General features: G+C 57.2%; 1 protein-coding gene across 3 annotated transcripts in view; it reads right to left on the minus strand.

Moving 5' to 3' along the window:
• fgf12a (fibroblast growth factor 12a) overlaps positions 1-12,980 on the minus strand; it is a 423,417-nt gene that overhangs the window by 186,251 nt on the left and 224,186 nt on the right. Inside the window, exon 1 of one of the 3 annotated variants that reach the window (XM_085989696.1) lies at positions 11,339-11,585. The exons of the other annotated variants lie outside the window; for them this stretch is intronic. Within the exon in view, the coding sequence (XP_085845822.1) occupies positions 11,339-11,537 (199 nt within the window). The 5' untranslated portion in view covers positions 11,538-11,585. Of the gene's footprint in view, positions 1-11,338; positions 11,586-12,980 lie in introns of those variants that run through there. 3 annotated transcript variants of the gene reach the window in all.

A 12,980-nucleotide genomic window follows, 5' to 3' on the forward strand; every position in this document is an offset into this window, starting at 1 on the left:
TGTAGCAGCCTTTAAGTGTTTAGTAAAATTGTGAAAGTGAGGGGTCGGAATACGCTCCTGTGAAGCGCCTTAGGACACGTCACGACATTAAAAGGCGCTATATAAATGCAAGTTGTTGCTGCTGCTGATCGAACTAGCTGCAAAGCGCGACTGAATAAATAAGTAAGTGGAAATTGGCAGGTAGCACACAGGTGGGGTAGCAGCACCTGTGACCCGGGGGGGAGGGGCAAAAAAGTCTATACCACGCGGGCTGGGGGATTGGTGTCTGTGACAGCCGGACAATTGGTCCATCTGAAAATCAGAATTTTTACACAATTAAGTGTTTAGGCTTGGGAAAGTATTCTTCAATGAAGCCGGTTACAGATGCTTGCAGACGTAGTGGGTCTGTAGTTTGGATGGTGAGACTCCTGCCACGCTGCGATTCCGATGTTCACACTGCTAATACTGACTCCCCCATCTCGACAGCAGGATCTGCATGTGATTCTCATCCTGCAGTCAAGGTAAGGAAGCTGTTTTTAAACCGGGCGAGCATGGGGAGTGGGTTATCTCACTATCCGAATGTGAAACCAGGAAATAGCAGAGAGATGATCAGAAACCCAGGCTTTGGGCCAATACTTTCAAAGAGAAAATTGGATCAATTTCCAAACCAGCAAAGAGCTGGCGGGTATGGGTTTTAGGGTAGGACAATGGTGGAGGGGGTGATATAAGAACATATAAGAACATAAGAAATAGGAGCAGGAGTAGGCCAATCGGCCCCTCGAGCCTGCTCCGCCATTCAATGAGATCATGGCTGATCTGATCCTAACCGCCAATCTACTATCACAGAACCATCTCCTGAATCTAACAGAATTAGACACACGAAATAGGAGCAGGATCAGGCTACACGGCCCCTGGGCCCGCTCCGCTACCCACAGAGCCATGACCGATCCGAACCTAGACTCATGTCCAAATTCCTGCCCGCTCCCCGTAACCCTTAATTCCCTTTACTTCTAGGAAACTGTCTATTTCTGTTCTAAATTTATGTAATGATGTAGCTTCTACAGCTTTTTGGGGCAGCATATTCCATGGACCTACCACCCTCTGAGTGAAGTAGTTCCTCATCTCAGTTTTGAAAGAGCAGCCCCTTATTCTAAGACTATGCCCCCTAGTTCTAGTTTCACCCATCATCGGGAACATCCTCCCCGCATCCACCCGATCCAACCCCTTCACAATCTTATATGTTTCAATAAGATCGCCTCTCATTCTTCTGAACTTCAATGAGTAGAGTCCCAATCTACTCAACCTCTCCTCATATGTCCATCCCCTCATCCCCGGGATTAACCGAGTGAACCTTCTTTGTACTCACTCGAGAGCAAGTATGTCTTTTCTTAAGTATGGACACCAAAACTGTATGCAGTATTCCAGGTGCGGTCTCACCAATACCTTGCACAACTGAAGCAATACCTCCCTATTTTTATATTCTATCCCCCTAGCAATGAAAGCCAACATTCCATTGGCCTTCTTAATCACTCGCTGCACCTGCATACTAACCTTTTGAGTTTCGTGCACCAGGGCCCCCAGATCCCTTTGTACTTCAGTACTTTCCAGTTTCTTGCCATTAAGATAATAGCTTGCTCTACGATTTTTCCTGCCAAAGTGCATAACCTCACACTTTCCAGTATTGTATTCCATCTGCCAAATCTCTGCCCACTTACTTAGCCTGTCTATGTCCCCTTGCAGGTTTTTTATGTCCTCCTCACTCACTACTTTCCCTCCCATCTTAGTATCATCTGCAAACTTTGATATGTTACACTCGGTCCCCTCCTCCAAATCGTTAATATAGATTGTAAAGAGTTGGGGACCCAGCACTGACCCCTGCGGAACACCACTAGTAACTGATTGCCGGTCCGAGAATGAACCATTTATCCCAACTCTCTGCCTTCTGTTAGATAGCCAATCCTCTATCCATGCCAGAATATTACCCCCAATCCCGTGATTTTTTATCTTAAGCAATAATCTTTTGTGTGGCACCTTGTCAAATGCCTTTTGGAAGTCTAAATACACTACGTCCACTGGTTCCCCTTTATCCACCCTGTATGTTACTTCCTCAAAGAACTCCAGCAAATGCAGCTAAATGCCCTTTCCTCATTGGCACATCCTTCTGCACAACTGAATAAGCAAGAGAAGCAAATGGTACAAAAATAGAAAAGCAGAGTATTTTTAAATGGAGAGAGATTGGGAAATGTTGGTGTTCAGAGGGACCTGGGTGTCCTTGTACACGAATCACTGAAAGTTAACATGCAGGTACAGCAAGCAATTAAGAAAGCAAATGGTATGTTGGCCTTTATTACAAGAGGATTTGAGTATAAGAGTAAAGTCGTCTTACTGCAATTATATCGGGCCCTGGTGAGACCACACCTGGAGTACTGTGTACAGTTTTGGTCTCCTTACCTAAGGAAGGATATACTTGCCATAGAGGGAGTGCAACGAAGGTTCACCAGACTGGTTCCTGGGATGGGGGGATTGTCCTATGAGGAGAGATTGAGTAGACTAGGCCTATATTCTCCAGAGATTAGAAGAATGAGAGGTGATCTCATTGAAACATACAAAATTCTTACAGGGCTTGACAGGGTAGATGCAGGGAGGATGTTTCCCCTGGCTGGGGAGTCTAGAACCAGGGGTCACAGTCTCAGGATAAGGGGTCGGCCATTTAGGACTGAGATGATGAGAAATTTCTTCACTCAGAGGGCGGTGAATCTTTGGAATTCTCTGCCCCAGGGGGCTGTGGAGGCTCAGTCATTGAGTATATTCAAGACAGAGATTGATAGATTTTTGAATATTAAGGGAATCAAGGAATATGGGGATAGTGCGGGAAAGTGGAGATGAGGTCGATGATCAGCCATGATCTCATAGAATGACGGAGCAGGCTCGAGGGGCCAAATGGCCGACTCCTGCTCCTATTTCTTATGTTCTTATGACTGAATGGGACAGACATTTATATCATGGCATACACATACAGGTAGATACAGACACACACACAGAAATACACAAACATCAACCTAGCCCTTACGGTACATAGCTTAAACCCCCCCCATACAGATGCACAAACAATAGGACAACTTTACAACCGAGGACTAACAGGCCAGTGTCTGCAAGTAACTCCTGCCCAAAACATTACGAGCAGCACTTCCTCTCCCTGGGAACATTCTTGGTAGTCGTGCAAAAGACACATCACACGAGTTCTTCTATCCTCCAACTCTGATCCCCCCTCCCCACTCCCCCCCGCAATTTAAAACAACACAGTAGACATCCTGCAAACCATGAGCCACACAAATTAAACACACAAGTCGGGTTCCAATATCTATCTAATGCACAAAGCCAATGGAATAACACACAAGGATTCCGATGCCATGTCGGACACAGATAGGGACACCAGTGGGCCAAAGGCGAGTCTGCTCCAGCACACAATACAAGCTCTCGTGCATGGTGTGAGACTTCTGGTGGTCACCGCCCATTCCTGTCTGCTGTGATTAAGTCACGGTCCCATTGCAGCACAGGTAGCGAGACCAGAGGGTAGAAGGCACTGTGCCCAGTGGGGGCTGGGCATGTTAGCGAGAGATGCTTTCAGCCTGCAAATACCTCCTCTACTAATGGCACACTTCCTGCATGATACGTGTACAGCTGCCTGTGTTTACAGTGCGTACTGTGCCGCTCTCTCTCTCTCACTCACTCACACTCAGGCAGGCACTCTCTCTCTCATACACAGAGATACTCTGCAACACACGCAGGCTCACTCTCTCATATACGCAGGCCCGCACACACACACGCAAGCTCTCACTCTCACACGCAAGCTCTCACTCTCACACGCGCAAGCTCGCACTCTCACATACGCAAGCTCGCACTCTCACACGCAAGCTCTCACTCTCACACGCGCAAGCTCTCACTCTCACACGCGCAAGCTCGCACTCTCACAAGCTCGCACTCTCACACGCGCAAGCTCTCACTCTCACACGCGCAAGCTCTCACTCACACGCAAGCTCTCACTCTCACACGCAAGCTCTCACTCTCACAAGCTCTCACTCTCACACGCGCAAGCTCGCACTCTCACAAGCTCGCACTCTCACACGCGCAAGCTCTCACTCTCACACGCGCAAGCTCTCACTCACACGCAAGCTCTTGCTCTCACACGCAAGCTCTCACTCACACACGCAAGCTCTCACTCACACACGCAAGCTCTCACTCACACACGCAAGCTCTCACTCACACGCAAGCTCTCACTCACACGCAAGCTCTCACTCGCACACGCAAGCTCTCACTTGCACACGCAAGCTCTCACTCGCACACGCAAGCTCTCTCACACGCAAGCTCTCACTCACACGCAAGCTCTCACTCACACGCAAGCTCTCACTCACACGCAAGCTCTCACTCACACGCAAGCTCTCACTCGCACACGCAAGCTCTCACTCTCACACACGCAAGCTCTCACTCACGCGCAAGCTCGCACTCTCACACGCGCAAGCTCTCACTCTCACACGCGCAAGCTCTCACTCTCACACGCGCAAGCTCTCACTCACGTGCAAGCTCTCACTCTCACACGCGCAAGCTCTCACTCTCATGCGCAAGCTCTCACTCTCACACGCGCAAGCTCTCACTCACACACACGCAAGCTCTCACTCACACGCAAGCTCTCACTCACACGCACGCAAGCTCGCACTCTCACACGCAAGCTCTCACTCGCACACGCACGCACGCAAGCTCGCACTCTCACGCACGCAAGCTCGCACTCACGCACGCAAGCTCGCACTCACACGCAAGCTCTCACTCGCACACGCAAGCTCGCACTCGCACACGCAAGCTCGCACTCGCACACGCAAGCTCGCACTCTCACACGCAAGCTCTCACTCTCACACGCGCAAGCTCTCACTCTCACACGCGCAAGCTCTCACTCACGCGCAAGCTCGCACTCTCACGCGCGCAAGCTCTCACTCTCACGCGCGCAAGCTCTCACTCTCACGCGCGCAAGCTCTCACTCTCACGCGCGCAAGCTCTCACTCACACGCACGCAAGCTCTCACTCACACGCACGCAAGCTCGCACTCTCACACGCAAGCTCTCACTCTCACGCGCAAGCTCTCACTCTCACACGCGCAAGCTCTCACTCACGCGCAAGCTCGCACTCTCACGCGCGCAAGCTCTCACTCTCACGCGCGCAAGCTCTCACTCTCACGCGCGCAAGCTCTCACTCTCACGCGCGCAAGCTCTCACTCTCACGCGCGCAAGCTCTCACTCTCACGCGCGCAAGCTCTCACTCTCACGCGCGCAAGCTCTCACTCTCACGCGCGCAAGCTCTCACTCTCACGCGCGCAAGCTCTCACTCTCACGCGCGCAAGCTCTCACTCTCACGCGCGCAAGCTCTCACTCTCACGCGCGCAAGCTCTCACTCACACGCACGCAAGCTCTCACTCACACGCACGCAAGCTCGCACTCTCACACGCAAGCTCTCACTCGCACGCGCGCAAGCTCGCACTCGCACGCGCGCAAGCTCGCACTCGCACGCGCGCAAGCTCGCACTCTCACGCGCGCAAGCTCGCACTCTCGCGCGCAAGCTCGCACTCTCACACGCAAGCTCGCACTCGCACGCACGCAAGCTCGCACTCTCACGCACGCAAGCTCGCACTCTCACGCACGCAAGCTCGCACTCTCACGCACGCAAGCTCGCACTCTCACGCACGCAAGCTCGCACTCTCACGCACGCAAGCTCGCACTCTCACGCACGCAAGCTCGCACTCACACACGCAAGCTCGCACTCACACACGCAAGCTCGCACTCACACACGCAAGCTCGCACTCACACACGCAAGCTCCCACTCACACACGCAAGCTCCCACTCACACACGCAAGCTCCCACTCACACACGCAAGCTCCCACTCACACACGCAAGCTCCCACTCACACACGCAAGCTCCCACTCACACACGCAAGCTCCCACTCACACACGCAAGCTCGCACTCACACACGCAAGCTCGCACTCACACACGCAAGCTCGCACTCACACACGCAAGCTCGCACTCACACACGCAAGCTCGCACTCACACACGCAAGCTCGCACTCACACACGCAAGCTCGCACTCACACACGCGCAAGCTCTCACTCTCACGCGCAAGCTCTCACTCACGCGCAAGCTCGCACTCTCACGCGCGCAAGCTCTCACTCTCACGCGCGCAAGCTCTCACTCTCACGCGCGCAAGCTCTCACTCTCACGCGCGCAAGCTCACTCTCACGCGCGCAAGCTCTCACTCACACGCACGCAAGCTCGCACTCACACGCGCAAGCTCTCACTCACGCGCAAGCTCGCACTCTCACGCGCGCAAGCTCTCACTCTCACGCGCGCAAGCTCTCACTCTCACGCGCGCAAGCTCTCACTCTCACGCGCGCAAGCTCTCACTCTCACGCGCGCAAGCTCTCACTCTCACGCGCGCAAGCTCTCACTCTCACGCGCGCAAGCTCTCACTCTCACGCGCGCAAGCTCTCACTCTCACGCGCGCAAGCTCTCACTCACACGCACGCAAGCTCTCACTCACGCACGCAAGCTCGCACTCTCACACGCAAGCTCTCACTCGCACGCGCGCAAGCTCGCACTCGCACGCGCGCAAGCTCGCACTCGCACGCGCGCAAGCTCGCACTCTCACGCGCGCAAGCTCGCACTCTCACGCGCGCAAGCTCGCACTCTCACGCGCGCAAGCTCGCACTCTCACACGCAAGCTCGCACTCGCACGCACGCAAGCTCGCACTCGCACGCACGCAAGCTCGCACTCTCACGCACGCAAGCTCGCACTCTCACGCACGCAAGCTCGCACTCTCACGCACGCAAGCTCGCACTCACACACGCAAGCTCGCACTCACACACGCAAGCTCGCACTCACACACGCAAGCTCCCACTCACACACGCAAGCTCCCACTCACACACGCAAGCTCCCACTCACACACGCAAGCTCCCACTCACACACGCAAGCTCGCACTCACACACGCAAGCTCGCACTCACACACGCAAGCTCGCACTCACACACGCAAGCTCGCACTCACACACGCAAGCTCGCACTCACACACGCGCAAGCTCTCACTCTCACGCGCAAGCTCTCACTCACGCGCAAGCTCGCACTCTCACGCGCGCAAGCTCGCACTCTCACGCGCGCAAGCTCTCACTCTCACGCGCGCAAGCTCTCACTCACACGCACGCAAGCTCGCACTCACACGCACGCAAGCTCGCACTCTCACACGCAAGCTCGCACTCTCACGCACGCAAGCTCGCACTCACACACGCAAGCTCGCACTCACACACGCAAGCTCGCACTCACACACGCAAGCTCCCACTCACACACGCAAGCTCCCACTCACACACGCAAGCTCCCACTCACACACGCAAGCTCCCACTCACACACGCAAGCTCCCACTCACACACGCAAGCTCCCACTCACACACGCAAGCTCCCACTCACACACGCAAGCTCCCACTCACACACGCAAGCTCGCACTCACACACGCAAGCTCGCACTCACACACGCAAGCTCGCACTCACACACGCAAGCTCGCACTCACACACGCAAGCTCGCACACACACGCAAGCTCGCACTCACACACGCAAGCTCGCACTCACACACGCAAGCTCGCACTCACACACGCAAGCTCGCACTCACACACGCGCAAGCTCTCACTCTCACGCGCAAGCTCTCACTCACGCGCAAGCTCGCACTCTCACGCGCGCAAGCTCGCACTCTCACGCGCGCAAGCTCTCACTCTCACGCGCGCAAGCTCTCACTCTCACGCGCGCAAGCTCTCACTCTCACGCGCGCAAGCTCTCACTCACACGCACGCAAGCTCTCACTCACACGCACGCAAGCTCGCACGCGCGCAAGCTCTCACTCGCACGCGCGCAAGCTCGCACTCGCACGCGCGCAAGCTCGCACTCTCACGCGCGCAAGCTCGCACTCTCGCGCGCAAGCTCGCACTCTCACACGCAAGCTCGCACTCGCACGCACGCAAGCTCGCACTCTCACGCACGCAAGCTCGCACTCTCACGCACGCAAGCTCGCACTCTCACGCACGCAAGCTCGCACTCTCACGCACGCAAGCTCGCACTCTCACGCACGCAAGCTCGCACTCTCACGCACGCAAGCTCGCACTCACACACGCAAGCTCGCACTCACACACGCAAGCTCGCACTCACACACGCAAGCTCGCACTCACACACGCAAGCTCGCACTCACACACGCAAGCTCGCACTCACACACGCAAGCTCGCACTCACACACGCAAGCTCCCACTCACACACGCAAGCTCCCACTCACACACGCAAGCTCCCACTCACACACGCAAGCTCCCACTCACACACGCAAGCTCCCACTCACACACGCAAGCTCCCACTCACACACGCAAGCTCCCACTCACACACGCAAGCTCCCACTCACACACGCAAGCTCGCACTCACACACGCAAGCTCGCACTCACACACGCAAGCTCGCACTCACACACGCAAGCTCGCACTCACACACGCAAGCTCGCACTCACACACGCAAGCTCGCACTCACACACGCAAGCTCGCACTCACACACGCAAGCTCGCACTCACACACGCAAGCTCGCACTCACACACGCAAGCTCGCACTCACACACGCAAGCTCGCACTCACACACGCGCAAGCTCTCACTCTCACGCGCAAGCTCTCACTCACGCGCAAGCTCGCACTCTCACGCGCGCAAGCTCTCACTCTCACGCGCGCAAGCTCTCACTCTCACGCGCGCAAGCTCTCACTCTCACGCGCGCAAGCTCTCACTCTCACGCGCGCAAGCTCACTCTCACGCGCGCAAGCTCTCACTCACACGCACGCAAGCTCGCACTCTCACGCGCAAGCTCTCACTCTCACGCGCAAGCTCTCACTCTCACACGCGCAAGCTCTCACTCACGCGCAAGCTCGCACTCTCACGCGCGCAAGCTCTCACTCTCACGCGCGCAAGCTCTCACTCTCACGCGCGCAAGCTCTCACTCTCACGCGCGCAAGCTCTCTCTCACGCGCGCAAGCTCTCACTCTCACGCGCGCAAGCTCTCACTCTCACGCGCGCAAGCTCTCACTCACACGCACGCAAGCTCTCACTCACACGCACGCAAGCTCGCACTCTCACACGCAAGCTCTCACTCGCACGCGCGCAAGCTCGCACTCGCACGCGCGCAAGCTCGCACTCGCACGCGCGCAAGCTCGCACTCTCACGCGCGCAAGCTCGCACTCTCACGCGCGCAAGCTCGCACTCTCACGCGCGCAAGCTCGCACTCTCACACGCAAGCTCGCACTCGCACGCACGCAAGCTCGCACTCTCACGCACGCAAGCTCGCACTCTCACGCACGCAAGCTCGCACTCTCACGCACGCAAGCTCGCACTCACACACGCAAGCTCGCACTCACACACGCAAGCTCGCACTCACACACGCAAGCTCGCACTCACACACGCAAGCTCCCACTCACACACGCAAGCTCCCACTCACACACGCAAGCTCCCACTCACACACGCAAGCTCCCACTCACACACGCAAGCTCCCACTCACACACGCAAGCTCCCACTCACACACGCAAGCTCCCACTCACACACGCAAGCTCCCACTCACACACGCAAGCTCCCACTCACACACGCAAGCTCCCACTCACACACGCAAGCTCCCACTCACACACGCAAGCTCCCACTCACACACGCAAGCTCCCACTCACACACGCAAGCTCGCACTCACACACGCAAGCTCGCACTCACACACGCAAGCTCGCACTCACACACGCAAGCTCGCACTCACACACGCAAGCTCGCACTCACACACGCGCAAGCTCTCACTCTCACGCGCAAGCTCTCACTCACGCGCAAGCTCGCACTCTCACGCGCGCAAGCTCGCACTCTCACGCGCGCAAGCTCTCACTCTCACGCGCGCAAGCTCTCACTCACACGCACGCAAGCTCGCACTCACACGCACGCAAGCTCGCACTCTCACACGCAAGCTCTCACTCGCACACGCAAGCTCGCACTCGCACGCACGCAAGCTCGCACTCTCACGCACGCAAGCTCGCACTCACCCGCGCAAGCTCGCACTCACCCGCGCAAGCTCGCACTCACCCGCGCAAGCTCGCACTCACCCGCGCAAGCTCGCACTCACACGCGCAAGCTCGCACTCACACGCGCAAGCTCGCACTCACACGCGCAAGCTCGCACTCTCACACGCGCAAGCTCGCACTCTCACACGCGCAAGCTCGCACTCTCACACGCGCAAGCTCGCACTCACACGCGCAAGCTCGCACTCTCACACGCGCAAGCTCGCACTCTCACACGCGCAAGCTCGCACTCTCACACGCGCAAGCTCGCACTCTCACACGCGCAAGCTCGCACTCTCACACGCGCAAGCTCGCACTCTCACACGCGCAAGCTCTCACACGCGCAAGCTCTGGCTGACACAGCGCAAGCTCTCGCTGACACGCGCGAGCTCGCCCTCTCACACGCGCGAGCTCGCACTCTCACACGCGCGAGCTCGCACTCTCACACGCGCGAGCTCGCACTCTCACACGCGCGAGCTCGCACTCTCACACGCGCGAGCTCGCACTCACGCGCAAGCTCGCACTCACACGCGCAAGCTCGCACTCTCACACGCGCAAGCTCGCACTCTCACACGCGCAAGCTCGCACTCTCACACGCGCAAGCTCTCACACACGCAAGCTCTGGCTGACACAGCGCAAGCTCTCGCTGACACGCGCAAGCTCGCCCTCTCACACGCGCAAGCTCGCCCTCTCACACGCGCAAGCTCGCCCTCTCACACGCGCAAGCTCTTCCTCTCACACGCGCAAGCTCTCCCTCACACGCGCAAGCTCTCCCTCACACGCGCAAGCTCTCACTCTCGCAAGCTCTCACTCTCACACGCGCAAGCTCTCTCAAAACGCAAGCTCTCACTCAAAGCGCAAGCTCTCGCTCTCACATGCGCAAGCTCTGACACACACGCAAGGTCTGACACACACGCAAGCTCTGACTCATACACACGCAAGCTCTCACTCTCACACACGCAAGCTCTGACTCATACACACGCAAGCTCTCACTCACACACGCAAGCTCTCACTCACACACGCAAGCTCTCACTCTCACACACGCAAGCGGTCACACACACACATCATTAACTAGCTTGGTTGGGCAATAGGTAAATCTTTCAAAGTCTTGACAGAATTTACACTTGAAACATGCACCCGCTCCATGCACTGGGGACGAGTGAGGGGAGGACGTCTGCTGCAAATGTTGACCACTGGAAAGGTGGCCGCTGGCAGGGAGGAGAGCAAGGGGTTAACACTAACCTGTTCTCTTCCTGACTGGTCGCTTCTTGCCGCTACAGAACCTGACTTTAGAGAAAACCCCGAGCCCGCGCTTGTCGCACAAGGACTTCTTGACTTTGCTGGGGCTGCTCCGGCGCTTGGTGGCGGACACTCGGTCGGTGTTGTTCTCCCTCGCCTGCCTCTTCTGCCGGATGAGAGAGCTGGCGAGCGCCGCTGCCATGTCCCAAGCTGGAGCTCACCATGCACCGGGGCTGTGGAGACCAGCTAGGGTGGGAGGGTGGGGACCAGCTATGTTGGGAGGGTGGGGACCAGCTATGTTGGGAGGGTGGGGGGGGACCAGCTAGGGTGGGAGGGTGGGGGGGGGGGGACCAGCTAGGGTGGGAGGGTGGGGGGGGGGGGACCAGCTCGGGTGGGAGGGTGGGGGGGGGGGGACCAGCTATGTTAGGAGGGTGGGGGGACCAGCTATGTTGGGAGGGTGGGGGGGAGGTGGGTGAGTCCGGTGGGTGGGTGGGGAGGGCAGGAGGACTCCAGTGGAGACTCAGGAAGCCAAGCTCCCGTCTCAAAGCCGCTGCATCCGGATCAGAGCAAATGCCAAGAAGCGAATGGGAGCAGAGACCGGCTCAAGCCTCCCGGAGCCAAGACATGGCCACCGGGGAGTGGGGGCATCGCCAGCCCCGCTACTGGGGGGCAGGAACAGGAGCTGGGGGGTCTGCGAGGAGTGGCCCAGCTTCAGATCTTCCTATTCAACTCCAAGAGGCTCCAAGTCATCTGCACACAACCACTCCAAACTCCTTGGGTAAGAAAAGGGCTCCTTTCCCCCACCCCTCCCCAAAAGTCCGGGGTCTAGGAGGCAACTGTCGGCCCTAATCCCAGGTCCATTCAAGGGGAAATCCAGGGTCAGTTTCTGCCCAGAGCAGCTCTTCACAGATCTTCTAGCGCACCAGGATTAAGCCCTGGATGGAGCCTGGGGTGATGGTCCATCAGCTTGGAGAGGGTTGGGGTCAGTTTTTTCCCAGAACATCTCTCTGGCCCGTGTGGAGGACACTTCACAACCCAGGAATCACCCCCAGCTCCTTCAAGGCACCGCTCCTGCCCCAGGACGTTGGGGTGGGCTGGTGGGTCTCCCAACTTCTTGCACCAGCGAGCCCACCAGCAGCAGTTCCACCAGCTGGAAACCCAGGATCGTTAGCTCCAAATGAGAAAGGAAAAATAAAACCCCCACAGAACCACAACCAGTTTTAAACTGGACTCCTGAAGCACGCCCGCCAGGTCCGGAGAGATCTCGCAAAGGGACTCAGCATCAATCCAGCGGCAATCCCTGGCCAGGAGAGGCTGCAAACCACCGCCAGTCACCGGGGCTCCGGTCCTCTCGCTCTTGCAGTTCTCCGGAGCGGCTACGCAATTGTACGTGATTGAGATTTGGATGAAGCTTGTAGATCGAGGCAGTGCCAAGAGGCAGAGAGAGGAACTGCGGCTTTAACCCGAGCCAGCCGACTGTCAGCCCCCTTATCCCAGCGAATCACACCGGCCCCGGCCCAATTACACTCACACACACACATTTACAGACAAAGGCAGACAGAGAGAGAGAGAGACAGCAACAGGCCATTCGGCCCAACAGGTCTATGCCGGTGTTAATGCTCCACACACTCAGAGAGACACACAG

The sequence above is a fragment of the Somniosus microcephalus genome, chromosome 6, assembly GCF_052327205.1.
Source record: "Somniosus microcephalus isolate GS21.2 chromosome 6, FLI_Smic_1.0, whole genome shotgun sequence".
In the NCBI taxonomy this organism is placed as follows: Eukaryota; Metazoa; Chordata; class Chondrichthyes; order Squaliformes; family Somniosidae; genus Somniosus; species Somniosus microcephalus.